The sequence below is a fragment of the Triticum urartu genome, chromosome 2A, assembly GCF_056163025.1.
Source record: "Triticum urartu cultivar PI428250 chromosome 2A, HENAU_Tu73, whole genome shotgun sequence".
NCBI classification, from domain to species: Eukaryota; Viridiplantae; Streptophyta; class Magnoliopsida; order Poales; family Poaceae; genus Triticum; species Triticum urartu.
The window spans coordinates 748,876,476-748,892,223 of NC_141874.1; the positions used below are offsets into that span (position 1 = coordinate 748,876,476).

Below are 15,748 nucleotides of genomic sequence, written 5' to 3' on the forward strand. Positions count from 1 at the left end.
CATTTAGGCTGTGTCCCGGACGCGCCCTGCCAGTGCGTCACGTAGGACGGCCCACCTAGACCACTCTTTCTTTCTTTCTTTTATTCTTATTTTCTCCTCATGTACATCGATCATATGCAAGTGGCGGAGGAGATGAGTATGGTGAATGGACGGATAAATAGAGACGTAAAAAGAACACGCTCGAACATGTGGATGTTTAAGGCGCTGAATTTTCCAAATCCGGCTGTAGATGCTCTTACGGGCCGTAGATTGAAAGACTCTGCTCACTGACCAGGAGTTCTTCACCTCAAAGAGAGATTTCATTCCGCCGCAAGTTCGAAATAATGAGCTTGTACATACTAAGATACCTACTAATTTTCTCAGTGCCACGTAGAAAATTGTACTGCTCCCTGAGCTTTGGGGCAAAGGATATAACAGTCAGGAATGTGCAATGCAATCGAGCTTCATCGTAGCACAAAAACTAACAGACAACCTTCCAGATGGTGATCCTAGACAGAACCTTTTCATATATGGAAACAATGCAATCAAAACGACAATGACGGTGTGCAAATCCGTCATCGGAAAATCCACGAGATACCATAGCAGTCACCAGATATGGTATTCACTATTCAGTTTACCTCAGCATTCGGCACCTACTAGCAGATACCAAGCGGAAACTACTGACGGAATAAACTCTGAACTTGCAAGCGGTAGACAACAACATCTAGGGAATCCACCGAAAGAAACAGCGACATATTTCAACATCAAGATCGTCACATCCAAATAAGCACCAAAACAAAAGCTTACCAACAAAAATTCAGCATATCCCAGTTTCCCCTCCCAAAAAAGACACCAATTTCCCGCATCAGCAACGTGCGGGCTACCCATGCTTCCATCTCACCAGATATGGTATTCAGTTTACCTCGGCATTCAGCAGCTGCTAGAAGAATAAACTCCAGCAGGCACCATCTGAAAACTAGAAGAATAAACTAGTGAACTCGCGCCCGGTAGACAGCAACATCTATAATAAACATCTAGAGGCAAATCACGCAAAGCGTTCACGCATTTCGACATCAAGATCGCCACGTCCAGAAATGCACCAAAACAAAAGCTTACCAGCAAATTCAGCATATCCAAATTCACCCTCCTCAGAAAAGACGATATCCAGACAGTTTCCTGCATCAGCGATGCGCGGGGTGCCTATGCTTCCATCTCACTACCAGAAGACCCATCAACGACTAACGAATTCACCAATACGGATGCCGTTCAAGTTTACTCGGCTATGAGCAGAACTCTAGCAGGCAATGCTGCAGCCAGAACGACAATGACGGTCCAGATCGGCGCACAGCTTGAGCTAGTTACCAGCCACCACCTTGCGAATGCACACCTCCACGGCACAGCCATTCTCGATGCCGGGCAGCTTGTCAGGGACCAGCAGGAAGACATCGCTTCCCTCACCGATCCCGTACCGCAGCGAAGTGTTCCACACGGTCGACTGAATCTGCAGCCTGTGGCGCCGTCCACCCGCCGGCATCTTCAGCTCGTAGGTGAACTCCTCCTCGAAGGCGTTGTCAGGGCGGATGCAGATCATGGAGAGCGCGGTGCCCAAGCCCTCGCGGGAGCTGCTGATGTGGAAGAGCTCGCCGTAGTCCTCGCAGCGGAAGATGGCAGAGTCAAAGGCAGGGGCCTGGAAGCTCTCGCCGTAGCGGAAGTTGATCACCTCCCAGCGGTGGATGGTGGCGAGGTGGGACTCTAGATCGTAGGCCGGGCCGGCGAAGCCGCAGCGATGGACCGGGCAGAAGCAGGGGTCATAGTGGCAGGTGCGTTCGTGCGCGCGCATCTCATGGTGCAGCAGGAACACCTCGCAGCCGTACTGCTGGTTGCGGCAGGAGAAGCTGATGCGGCCGAGGAACTCCTCGACGGCGCGGCTGCGCACACAGCCATTGGCCGCACAGTAGTTGCAGCGGTTGTCCCCGATGTTGTCGCGGCACCTCGAGCAGGTGACATGCCCGTCCGGACACTGCACGGATGCCATCACATCACGACGAGTTATCAGAGACACGGCGAGCTGATCAACAAATGACCAAACGTGCTGTTAGTAGGTTGGAAATGGGCATCACCTCGTAGACCGGCGTGGAGAGCATGCGGTGGCAGCTCCGGCAGATGAAGAGGCGGTCGTAGTCGCCGATGCGGACGCTGTACTCGCCGTCCCCGTGCTCGCCGCTGTGCTCCCTGTACGAGTGCGGCCTCCAGACCGGCCGCCCATTCCCGTCCGTCTCCTCTGACACGCGGCTGCGGCTACGGCGGCGGCTGCGGCTGTAGCTGCGGCTGGGACTCCGGTCGTCGTATGGGGCGTAGGAGGGCGACCCTATGTATGGTGGCGGCGACGTCCGCGCCAGGGGAAGCCGCGACCTCGATCGGGACCGCGACCGCGACTGCGAGGGCGAGGGCGCCTGCGAGCGCGCCTGCGACGGCGAGGGGGAGAGCGAGGGGTGGCGGCTGCTCCGCGGGCGCTTGGGGCTTCCCTCCGCGTCGGCCAGCGGCGTGCCGACGCGCTTCGCCGCGCTCCCGCTCATCTCAGGCGCCGACGCCTGCGGATCGACACGGATCAATTCATCAGCACCACCCCGAGATCGAGGCAAGGGGCTCGGGCAAAAGCTGCTTACCAGCGGGCGGAGGAGGAGGAGGGGCGGGCCACGCGCGTCGGAGGGCGGCCGCCGGCTACGGAGAGGAGATGGTGGGGTTTGCCGGCGGTGGGGGGCGGATTTGGGGGAAGGAGTTGGGGGATGCTCACGCGCCGCGCACGCGTCGGGCGTGGGCCAATACAAATGGCAGAACCGCGTGACAAAACAGTGGTCACCGTGATGGGCCTTAACAGCGGTCTGCTTCCAGCCCAGTTACTAGCAGAAAATGGAGTATTGCTACTTGATAAATCCAAAGCTCAAAAACAAATACTTGATAAAAATTGGAACACTATTTGCACCCGATTTAAAAAAAATTATAGGACTAAAATAATCTAAAAAAATATTTTTATAGAATAATAAAAAATCTTACTCTATAATGTTCTGAAATAAATAAACAAAAGGGACCGCATATATTTCCATTGGCGGGAGAAAAAATTGCACGGGTAAATTTTTCTCCCCCGCCACCGTTGTAGAAAAGTGTACCACGTTGTTGATCCGTCCGCCACCAACGGCCTAACCATCATCCCCCGTCAGCAGTGGTCGTCGCCAATGCCGCACTGTACCTTCCTAGCCATCCCTTAACACCCCCTTCTTCTGGTGTTGGCCACCCCTTCCCCACCCACACTTGCTTCGCCTCTGTTGGACCTATCTGCATGTCACCCTAGGCTCGCCCCTTGCTAGGAATAATGTAGCCAGTCATGTGATTCTTGTTTTCGGCTCGACCGATCGCCATTACCACGACATCAACCGAACCAAAATAAAATTGTTGCAGCTTGAAGAATAAAAAATGCATCAAGAAAAAATTCCATGTTTGAATAGTTGAATAGAAAAAGGTGTGCTAATCCAAAGACTCCTCCTTGATCACTTGAAGCTAATCCAATAGGATGAAAAAGGTCTTGTAATTTTTGCTGCTTATTGATGAGTCCAATTTCCAACTAATTTTTATCTTGAGTTTTGTATCGTAGACAAAGGTTTTGTCAGAATTTTATCGTGTCCGCACGCATCTTTTGCCTGTTTTCACCAGGATCCCATTCGTGAGGTGTTTTAAGGTACTAGGACAAAAGTACAAAAAAAATGAGGTAAAAATCACGTCAGTTGCGTGATAGGAACCTTCCAGATAAAGCCATGAACAAGACGGAGGAGAACCAGTTGTGCAGGAGGATCCCGCGGAGAAGGCGACATCTGGCACGAACGCGAGTGCTCGTACTAGCCACCGCTCCCCTCTGATCAACTGTATCATCCCCTTGTCTTTGAATCAGAGATACAAGTTACAGAGGAACCATCCAAAACCAAGAACCCTAGCCTCCGAAATATATTTGGAGGGGGAATCGACAAGAAGGGCTCCGCCACGCCATCACCCCGCTCAAGGACACTTCGACATCAACCATCGTCATCATCATCCTCATGTCCATCTCTTTGTAATACCGAACCCTAGTGGATCCTCATGTGAATTACTTTGATCTATCGTCCATGGTTACTACCAATAATCATATTATGTTGTTTCTTTCCATGTATGAGTAATTTCCTATTTCTCGGCTATGGAGGAACATTATAGTATGTTTAGGTTCTGAAAACCGATATGAAATGAAATCCCCATTTTCATGTTTGGGTTAATAAACTTCATGAATGTTGTGTAAGGGGTCCCACACTCAGCATTTTTGCCGTATGGCCATGGAGTTTATTACTGCCATTGTAAAGGTAAGGATGCGGAGGCGAAGAGGCAACAATAATATCCTCTCATCTTTCCCTTTTGCAATTGATGGGGGAGTAAGGAAGAACCAACTATTGGTTGTGTCCACGGGGTGGCCCTTAATTATCATTGCCATAAGCTGAATGTGAGGATGAACGACAGTGACATCTATGATACAGAGACTACACATGTAGCTCATATGTTGTACTAGACTCTGCCTACTATAAACATCAATGGAAGGCTTGATTATCCGAACATAGAATTATGCAATAACATATGTTACGATAGATAGATACTAAGTAGGGAGTTCGGACTTCCTAAGAACACCATAGACCAACTGTTGATTTCATCCTTACTTTACTCGCTGCTACTCATTTACCTTTCTTGCGCACATTTGTTTCCAGTTGCCTTTCGCTCAAATTATTATAACCTTCTGCAACCGCTCTTCTTTAGGCCTTAACTAACTTCTATGCACTCTTCATAATTCTCTACAAGAGACAAAGTTCATTTCCGTCCATGGTAGTGGTCGGGACTACGCGGTTGTGGTCGTGGTGGAGCTCGCACAACGCCTTGGTCGTCTGTAGCGTGAGGCCGATCTCGTTGTCCACCTCAGTATGTGGCACCTAATAGCAAGTGCTGTAGAGGCGGACGGCGGGGGCAAGTGGTGGAGGTGGAGGAGTTTGACGTAGGTGGAGTTGGAGCTTGGACCGGGGAGGAGCATTGCGATTGAGGCAAAGCTCAACGGGACATCATGGTGGACGTGTTGCTGCTCCTGTTTGCCAGGGACATCTGCTCCTAGTGCGTCCGCAGGGACGTGCTCTCTTCCTGATGCATAGGGGCATGTGACCCCATCTCGCGTCGTATTTTGGTGAGTTCCTCCTGTCGTGTTTTGTTTGATGGTAGATGTGCTTTTCAATGTATTACTTTTGCTTTTGTACATTGTAATTTATATGTATTAGCGAATTACATTGCAGAGCTATGCAAATTTCTTTGCTGGACATTTGGCAAAATTTCTTTTATACATCGTAAAAATATAGTATTTAAGGCTTGTTTTTTTGTGGACCTAAAGTTGGGCCATTTTTTATATGGAGAAGCTCTCGCTGGGATGGTTCACTCGGGATAATTAATCCCAGAAACAAAACGTTCGCCCGAGCTGGGGGGTGGGGCGGCGGGGGATTGGGGGGGGGGGGGGGGGGGGGGGCGAGCAAACAGTAGATGTGATTATGTTTGGAATGAAACAAAAGACGTGTTTGGGATCTCCTACGGATCAGGTACATGGAATTTTTAATTGTTTCAGCCACTTTGATCCTAAGCTGTCTGATCAATATCCGCCAAACAACAGAGAACACATAAAGTAAGGAAAGGAAAAGAGGTGGCTGAAATTAGTTTATACTTCACTCACTTCATTTTCTCGCCCTAGGAGCAGGGCACCCTCGCCTTCAGCGAGTGTAACTCCCGACTCGCTGAAAGGGACGCGCAATATGGAGAGGCCCACGCATGAGCGAGGCCACGACCTGTTTTTCTGTATTTTTTATGTTTTAAGTTTTTTTTTATTTTTGTACCTTGTTTATACTTTAAAATATTTTAAATATAAATATATTACAAAAAAATTTGTAAAAAAATTGGAAAAATGTTGAACAAGTATTTGAAAAATGTTAATGTAGCATTTGAAGAAATGTGAAACAAGTATTTGAAAAAATGTGATCAAGCATTAAAAAAATGTTGAACAAGTATTTTAAAAATATTGAACAACTATTTGAAAATTTTTAATCAAGCATTTTGAATTTTTTTTAACAAGTATTTGAAATTTTTTAATAAAGCATTTGAAAAATGTTGAACAAGTATTTGATATTTTTTGAAGAAGGATTTTCAAAAATGTTAATCAAGCATTCGAAAAATGCTCAACGAGTATTCAAAAAAATTGAACAAGTATTTGAAAAAATGTTGATCATGTATATAAATTTTTTGAACAAGTGTTTGGAAATTGAACAAGTATTTGGAAAGTGTTGAACAAGTATTTGCAGAATGTTGATCATGTATATAAGAATGTAGAATGAAAACAAAAAGAAACAATGCAACAATGAAAGAAAAACCAAAAAAGAAAACAAAAAATGGAGAGGAAAAAAGAAACTCAAACAAAAAATGGAGAAGAAAGAATAAAATAAACTAAAATAAGGAGAAAAAAATGAGAAAAGGAATGAAAGAATAACAGAGTAGAAAAAAAAGGAAAGAAAAAAAATAAAACAAAAAAAGGATAAAATCCCAAAGAAAACAACTTGAGTAGCTTCAAGTACATCGCGCCCCTAATTCTTACCACGAAACGAACTTGGGCGAGGTGGTTAACGAACACGCGATCTTGCTGGCGCACTGGAGACCAGGGTTCGACTCCTCCTTCTCGCATTTCCTATTCTCTTTCTACGACTATATGCACGCATGAATGGGCCCGCCCAATACGACGTGAAGGGGGAAAAAGCTTCAGCAAAATCTTCCACTTGGATCGCCGCGCCAGGAGCACGCCAACCCAAGAGCCCGCTCCTGTATGTGCTGGAGTGACTGGCCCACCACTTGGCAACCTTAGTAAGAATTCATCCAGGTAAGCATTCTCCGCAGACTAAAAAAAGGTAAGCATTCTCCGTGAGTACATTTTGCAGCGGAATTTATAATTGTACTGCTTTGACTCAATTAAAAACATATGCAAGCGTGGCAGGTAAAATCAAATATTGACACTCGCTTCTAGACATCTCCATCTCCTTTTTCTACATAACATGACAGATATATCATTTTTTCCTAAAAAAGATATCATATTTTGTAATTATAATAGAACTCATTTTGGAATATATGTAAGCACATAATATATTTGGTCATATCTGATGCGAACATGGTTGCATCGTACCTCAAACAAGAAAAAACCAAAACAATTTTTTTCTAAGGAAGAAAGAATTATATTGGTTGTGTCGACTAACAAATAGACAACAACGACAAAAATAAAGGAAAGCTGTCTTTCTAATGAGAATGAATTATAATAATAGTTTACCCTAAAATAAATAACAAGAAACTATTTAAAAAATATTGTACAACTATACCTAACATGAACAATTCATAAAGACTTATATCAAAGTCTTTTATTTTATGCGGGAACTAGAATAGACCGCAAACTTGCACAAACAATATATTGGATAAAATACGCCAATAAAAAAAATCAAGTAAGCACTATTGAACAAAGACATATAATAGAATAAAATTGAAACTCGACCATTTGCAACCACAAGATAGACAACCACCATATGCTTGATCTTGGTCTGAAACATAATAAAAGCTGACTCGATGCCTAATATAACAAGACACAAGACAAAAATAAATAAATAAATAAATAAATAAAACAATAAAGAAAACCAAAAAAATGAAGTTTCCCAAGAAGGAAAGAAATAGTGGTTGATATTACCCATAAATAATAAATAAAATAAAATAAACAATAAAACTAAATTTAAGTAATGAGGCTTTCTAAGAAAGAATGAATCCGTGGCATTGGTAGTCATTCAGAAGAAATAAAAAGAAAAACTTGCACACAACTTTGCATTGAAATTGCACTTTTGTAATATGCAAATAATAAGCACATAATAGTGCATTTTTTGCACTCTGGCATAATTACACACATATTGTATAGTACTTGCATGTATACTCGCACATACATTTAAAAAAAATGATGTTTTCTATGTGAGGATTCATTAGTGGCATTCGTATCACCCTTAATAATAAAGAAAATGAAAAATAATTAAAAAATTACACACAATCTTCAAATTGCCCTCTTTTATAATATGCAAGAATAAGCTTATAATAGTGGAATTTATACTAAAAAGAAGTTTGTTAAGAAGAAATGAATTAGTGGCATTAGTACTATCCTTAAAGAAGAAATAAAATAAAATAAAAACAGAAAAAAATCAAAATAATAAATTTTTCTAATAAAGAATGAATGAGTGGCGTTGTTATTACCCTAAATAAGATAAAAATAAGACAAAATGAAAATAATGAAGTTTTCCAAGAAAGAATGGATTAGTGCCATTGTATTACCCTTAATAAATAAGTAAATAAAATAAAAAACAAAACAATGAAATTTTCTATGAAATAATGAATTAGTGGCATTAGTATTAGCCTTAAAGAATAAATAAAATGAAAACTAAAACAATGTCAAAATGACAAACATATTACACATAAATAAAAAAATACTACTTAGAAAAAAGAAAGAGAAACAAATGAAAGCAAAAGAAAAATTACAAAGTCCACGTGCTTGTCAAATAGCAAACTCATAAAACATTACAAATTTCAATCTAAAGGCGAATGGTTCATGACATCGTGTTACCAGAAACAAAAGCAAAAACAAATTATAAGCAAAATTTATTCTAAAAAGAATGAATTAAGGACATTCATATAACCTAATACAAGAAAGATCATTTAAAATGAATGATAGCAAAAACTTGCAAACAGAATGCCTAGAACTTGCACTGGTCCATAATATATACAAGTACAATCACATAATAGAGTATCCTGCATATTATGGACCAGTGCGAATTCCATAATGTACTCACCGTTCAAACAACAATACCACGACGACGCTGAATTGCAACGCACGTCACCACCTCAGGCTAATTAACTTTTTTTTGGGAGAAATGAACATTTTTTTATTACAGAGAGCATCCAGCTAATTATTGATCAAACCATTTTATGTGGACTTGTGGGCTGCTCCAGGCCAGGCGGAGCCAGCCCAGTATGATAGGGTCCAGGCCTCTGTACGTGAGAGGAAAAATCGACTGATGCAAAGTTTATTTTCAACTGACCGAAGAATAGCCAGGCCAACACCTATGTTGATAAGGAGGACTTGGCTACAACGTGTCCTAGATGTTTATTGCCAGGCTTCAGGTCAATGAATCAACTATGATAAATCCTTAATCTTCTTCAGCAAAGGTGTCCCAGAGAGCATACGCTTGGAGACAAAAACATTGTTAAGTGTGCCAAACCAGACATTAAATGAAAAATACCTTGGCATGCTGTTTGGCATTGATAGTTCAAAGAATGGGGCTTTTAAGTATCTTAAAGATTGACTCTGGAGCAAGGTGCAAGGGTGGATTGAAAACTCCAAGTCTACGGCGGGCAAGGAAGTTCTAGTAAAAGCAGTTGCCCAATCTGTTCCTGTTTTTTCCATGTCATGTTTCAAATTGCCAAGAGGATTACACTTCTAGGAAAAACCTTATACACAGGAGCTTACTAGTAGCACGGGTTATTTGTCACGCGCTATTGCTACTTAGTAGTAGCGAGCACAATAAAAACACGCTACTAGTAACCCATAGTAGTAGCGAAGGTACAAAAATCCACGCTACTACTAAATAATTTTCATCATACCTCCTCAAACAGGCAGTAGTAGTAGCGCGTGATGTTAAATCCGCGCTACTACTAAGTGGATAGCAGTAGCCCGTGTTGTACACCGGCGCTACTACTCCTCCACCCCGCGCTACAACTACCTCTCGTATCCCCTCCTGCGCCACCCTCCACCCTCCTGTCTCTCGCTCGATTCCGCCGAACGGGGTCAGCCGAGCGCCCTAGGGTTCCTCACCCCGCCGCCCGCTCCTCTCCGACGAGCGAGGGCCTCCTCCGACCCCTGCAGCAGCCGGCGAGCGCGGCCCCGACGCACGCGTCCACCCCGCCGGCCCCTGCCGTCCCCCGCCCCTGGTCACCCCAGCAGCAGCCACCGAACCAACGGCGGACGCTGCCGTGACCCTCGCCGCCACCTCCCGCTGTCTCTTCCCGCGCGCGGCCGGCGGCTGCTCTCCTTCGACCGCGGCCTGGGGTGAGACTCTCTTCGTTACCTCTATGTTCCTTGTTCATCTCTCTATCCCCTGTTCCTCTATTGTCCATGCTGCTAGTTACATGGATCAGTGGATCTTGGATAGATGGATGTATGTTGATGTTAGGTACTACTAGCTTCTGGTTTCCGAATCTAGACATAGATATACCAGCACAAGTTTCGAGATTTCCTTTTTCTGCTTACATCATTGTCGCCTGCTGCTTCTACCGATTTAGCTTAAGAACAACGGCGGGCAGATCTCAAAGTTTGATGTCACTGTTACGTTTTCTTTATGGATGATGCCTTTAGTTGCTGTTAAGCTTCAGTTATGTTTTCATACCAGCAGAATAAGATGAGTTGTTGCGCTGGTTGCTTGATTGGTGTTCTCATTGATGAATTTTAACAGGTCTTTACCAAGGAGGTGTATGGAAGGTTAGGGTAGAACTGCCCGATGCGTATCCTTACAGGTCTCCGTTGATTGCTTTTGTTAATAAGATATATCACCTGAATGTCGATGAACTGTGAGTATTCTCGTATTCAGTATTCATGCTCAGTCGATCCAAAACTATGATACTATAACTTTCTATTTCCTAACCACTTGTGGATGAATGCAAATTGTAGGTCTGGTTCCGTCTGCTTGGATGTCATTAACCCGACATGGAGCCCAATGTTTGGTAAACTTTAATCTCCTTATTTCATTGTTTTTTAGACGGCCATGCTAATTAGCTTTCTTACATTCTCTGTATAAACAGAGAGAGCTCTACGGATGTTGTTACGACAATCTTCTAACCTTGCAACTATATAACATATTTTTTTACAGATCTTGTCAATGTGTTTGAAGTCTTCCTTCCACAACTTTTGTTATATCCAAATCCTTCTGATCCATTGAACGGACAAGCTGCTGCGCTCTTGATGCGTGATCGCCCTGCTTATGAGCAAAAAGTGAAAGGTGATTATATTCATTTAGGCTCCTTCCAAACTAGTATAAAGAGGGAATTCATCTCTTTCATAGACATGGTGGCCTTGCACCCTGACTTGTCTTCTTAACTTACAATGCCGAGTTCATCTAGACAATAACCAATCGTAATTCATAATTAATAAATGTGTGTGTTGCACTCGGACTTGTTGTATGGACGTGGCGGCTTGCTTTATACATAAAGTGGTGCGAAAGCCTGTATTTAGTAACTAATAAATGCGTGTGTTGCACTCGGACTTGTTGTATGGACAGGGTGGCTTGCTTTATACATAAAGCAGCGCGAAAGCCAGTATTTAGCAACTAATAAATGCATGTTAGAGACCTCTTTTGGATAGGTTATAGCTAAGAAGCATCCAAAGAATGTTGGTTTGTTGCAGGTGTTCTTTTGGGCGTTCAGTTATATGTTCTATATAGCAATCTAAATTTACCTGATAGGTTACATAATTATGTATGTAGTCTGAGTAGGCTTCAGACCCATAAGCTCATAGCGTAAGTTTTAACCTGTTGCTTGCTGCCTGGTTACCATAGATTGGCTGCAGTAGCCAATAGGTTAAATTTATGTGGTTCAAGGAGATGTTTGTGTAGTTATAACTTGTGTACTAGATGGTTGCTTGATGGATGGAGGAGTGGTGCTAGTTGCTTGCTAGATGGATGGATGAATGGTGCGAGTATGTAGACATCTTTCTCACTGTGAAGGGCCAATGCTACTGTAAAGGGCAGTAGTAATTCGTTCTCTTTTTGCGGCTGTTTGGTGCTAATTCGCTACTGTCAAGGGTAGTAGTAACCGGTTCCCTTTTGTTGCTGCTTGGTGCTAATTTGCTACTGTGAATAGATGGATATACGTGTGTACGTGCTAATGCAATGTCCTTGGGGGCGTTGCTGGCTGTCCGGCGATAATACCCATTAGCTTTTAACTTGGAAGGATCAGAGTGCTGATTGGACATAATGTTGTAATATTACTTTGAATTCTGAAATAAATTAGACAATCTGAAAACTGTGGTATCTTATATCTTCATGCTAAAATACTATAGTTTTTTAATACTTCAGTTTTCTGGTACTTTACTGTCAAACACAGCCTTAGAGATACTTAGCATTCTGAACGAACCCCCAGCATGTTTTTACAATTAGTAATGTTATTACATCTGTCTGTACTGTTGATGGTTACTACTTTTAGTATCATCCATCCTCCAACTATGGTACATGGTTTAACTGGTTCTCTCTCTCTCTCTCTCTCTCTCTGTGTGTGTGTGTGTGTGTGTGTGTGTTGTGATCCCTTTTCTATAGCTAGACATGATGCAGGTCAGTGTTTTTGTTTGTGTGCAGAAGCTCAGGAGGGACAAAGAAGGAGGTTGTTGGGAGATGATGGAGGCGAGTGCATCATAACAGCGCTGCCCTGTTTATCTTTGATGTCACTGACTCGGCTTAGGGTGCTCGTTTGTACCAATGTTGCAGGGTACGTTTTTCTTCTTTCCTATAATTTCCTTTATTTGTTAAAGCCACTCTGTTCGAAGCATTATGAAGTAGAAAGCATGATTCCAGTTTACTTTATTTTTCTGTTTAGTGTAAGCAATATAATCTGATGTATTTGAGTACTATCTAATTCTTTTTCATACCATATTACTGCTAATTCAGGCACGGTAATTGGTAGTATATGTGCTATTTGTTTAGATCTATTTTATTCTATCCATGGCTTATTGTTTGTCGAGAACCTTGGATTTGTAATGAAGTTTGCTGGTTGTTGATGTGCAGCTGACAAATGCGGTGCGTGATACGTCTCCAACGTATCTATAATTTTTGATTGTTCCATGCTATTATGTTATCTGTTTTGGATGTTTAATGGGCTTTATTATACATTTTTATATTATTTTTGGGACTAACCTATTAACCGGAGGCCCAGCCCAAATTGTTGTTTTTTTGCCTGTTTCAGTGTTTCGAAGGAAAGGAATATCAAACGGAGTCCAAACGTAATGAAACCTTCGGGAACGTGATTTTCTGTACAAACGTGATCCAGAAGACTTGGAGTGGACGTCAAGCAATCAACGAGGAGGCCATGAGGCAGGGGGGGCGCGCCAACCCCCCTGGGCGCGCCCTCCACCCTCGTGGGCCCCTCGTAGCTCCACCGACCTACTTCTTCCTCCTATATATACCTACGTACCCCGAAAACATCAGAACAGGAGCCAAAACCTATTTCCACCGCCGCAACCTTCTGTACCCGTGAGATCCCATCTTGGGGCCTTTTCCGGTGCTCCGCCGGAGGGGGCATTGATCACGGAGGGCTTCTACATCAACACCATAGTTTCTCCGATCATGTGTGAGTAGTTTACCTCAGACCTTCGGGTCCATAGTTATTAGCTAGATGGCTTCTTCTCTCTCTTTGGATCTCAATACAAAGTTCTTCTCGATTCTCTTGGAGATCTATTCGATGTAATCTCTTTTTGCGGTGTGTTTGTCAAGATCCGATGAATTGTGGGTTTATGATCAAGATTATCTATGAACAATATTTGAATCTCCTCTGAATTCTTTTATGTATGATTGGTTATCTTTGCAAGTCTCTTCGAATTATCAGTTTGGTTTGGCCTACTAGATTGATCTTTCTTGCAATGGGAGAAGTGCTTAGCTGTGGGTTCAATCTTGCGATTCTCGATCCCAGTGATAGTAGGGGAAACGACACGTATTGTATTGTTGCCATCGAGGATAAAAAGATGGGGTTTATATCATATTGCATGAGTTTATCCCTCTACATCATGTCATCTTGCTTAAAGGCGTTACTCCGTTCTTATGAACTTAATACTCTAGATGCATGCTGGATAGCGGTCGATGTGTGGAGTAATAGTAGTAGATGCAGGTAGGAGTCGGTCTACTTGTCACGGACGTGATGCCTATATACATGATCATACCTAGATATTCTCATAACTATGCTCAATTCTATCAATTGCTCGACAGTAATTTGTTTACCCACCGTAATACGTATGCTATCTTGAGAGAAGCCATTAGTGAAACCTATGGCCCCTGGGTCTATTCTCCATCATATTAATCTCCCGTCAACAAGTTAGTTCTATTATCATTTATTTTGCTTTTACTCTTTATCATAAAAATACTATCTTATCATCTCTATCAGATCTCACTTTTGCAAGTGGCCGTGAAGGGATTGACAACCCCTTTATCGCGTTGGTTGCAAGGTTCTTATTTGTTTGTGTAGGTGCATGGGACTTGAGCGTGGTCTCCTACTGGATTGATACCTTGGTTCTCAAAAACTGAGGGAAATACTTACGCTACTTTACTGCATCACCCTTTCCTCTTCAAGGGAAAACCAACGAGTGCTCAAGAGGTAGCAAGAATGATTTCTGGCGCCGTTGCCGGAGAGTCTACGCACAAGTCAAAACATACCAAGTACCCATCACAAACTCTTATCCCTCGCATTACATTATTTGCCATTTGCCTCTCGTTTTCCTCTCCCCCACTTCACCCTTGCCGTTTTATTCGCCCTCTCTTTCCGTAGGCCTCTTTTTCGTTTGGTTCTTGTTTGCTTGTGTGTTGGATTGCTTGCTTGTCACAATGGCTCAAGATAATACTAAATTATGTGACTTTGAAAATACCAACAACAATGATTTTCTTAGCACTCCGATTGCTCCTCTTACCGATGCTGAATCTTGTTAAATTAATGCCACTTTGCTGAATCTTGTCATGAAAGATCAATTCGCCGACCTTCCTAGTGAAGATGCCGCTACCCATCTAAATTGCTTTGTTGATTTGTGTGATATGCAAAAGAAGAAAGATGTGTATAATGATATTGTTAAATTGAAGCTATTTCCTTTTTCGCTTAGAGATCGTGCTAAAACTTGGTTTTCATCTTTGCCTAAAAATAGTATTGATTCTTGGAATAAGTGCAAAGATGCTTTTATCTCTAAGTATTTTCCTCCCGCTAGGATCATCTCTCTTAGAAACGATATTATGAATTTTAAGCAACTTGATCATGAACATGTTGCACAAGCTTGGGAGAGGATGAAATTAATGATACGTAATTGCCCCACTCATGGTCTGAACTTATGGATGATTATACAAAATTTTTATGCCGGATTGAATTTTGCTTCTAGAAACCTTTTAGATTCGGACGCGGGGGACACTTTTATGGAAATCACTTTAGGAGAAGCTACTAAACTCCTGGATAAGATTATGGTTAATTATTCTCAATGGCACACTAAAAGATCTACTAGTAAAAAAGTGCATGCGATAGAATAAATTAATGTTTTGAGTGGAAAGATGGATGAACTTATGAAATTGTTTGCTAATAAGAGTGTTTCTTCTGATCCTAATGATGTGCCTTTGTATACTTTGATTGAGAATAATAATGAATCTATGGATGTGAATTTTGTTGGTAGGGACAATTTTGGTAACAACGTTTATAGAGGAAATTTTAATCCTAGGCCGTATCCTAGTAATTCCTCTAATAATTATGGTAATTCCTACAACAACTCTTATGGAAATTTTAATAATATGCCCTCTGATTTTGAGACTAGTGTTAAAGAATTTATGATTTCTCAAAAGAATTGCAATGCTTTGCTTGAAGAAAAATTGCCTAAGAT

General features: G+C 42.4%; 2 protein-coding genes across 2 annotated transcripts; one reads left to right on the forward strand and one right to left on the reverse strand.

Annotated features, from left to right (window-relative positions):
- Window positions 1–1,091: 1,091 nt before the first annotated feature.
- Window positions 1,092–2,805, reverse strand: LOC147987672 (putative E3 ubiquitin-protein ligase SINA-like 9). Its single transcript, XM_087545422.1, has 3 exons — window positions 2,646–2,805; window positions 2,100–2,570; window positions 1,092–1,999 (listed from the first exon to the last, which is right to left on the reverse strand). The coding sequence occupies exons 2-3, from the start codon at window positions 2,553–2,555 to the stop codon at window positions 1,334–1,336; spliced, it is 1,122 nt and encodes a 373-aa protein (XP_087401548.1). The 5' UTR covers window positions 2,556–2,570; window positions 2,646–2,805; the 3' UTR covers window positions 1,092–1,333.
- Window positions 2,806–4,334: 1,529 nt separating this feature from the next.
- LOC125538365 (uncharacterized) lies at window positions 4,335–13,695 on the forward strand. The gene is made up of 6 exons (XM_087542475.1): window positions 4,335–4,361; window positions 9,949–10,192; window positions 10,596–10,710; window positions 10,811–10,863; window positions 11,010–11,138; window positions 12,489–13,695. Exons 1-6 carry the CDS (start codon window positions 4,335–4,337, stop codon window positions 12,743–12,745), a joined length of 825 nt encoding a protein of 274 aa, XP_087398601.1. The 3' UTR covers window positions 12,746–13,695.
- The last annotated feature ends 2,053 nt before the right edge of the window (window positions 13,696–15,748 follow it).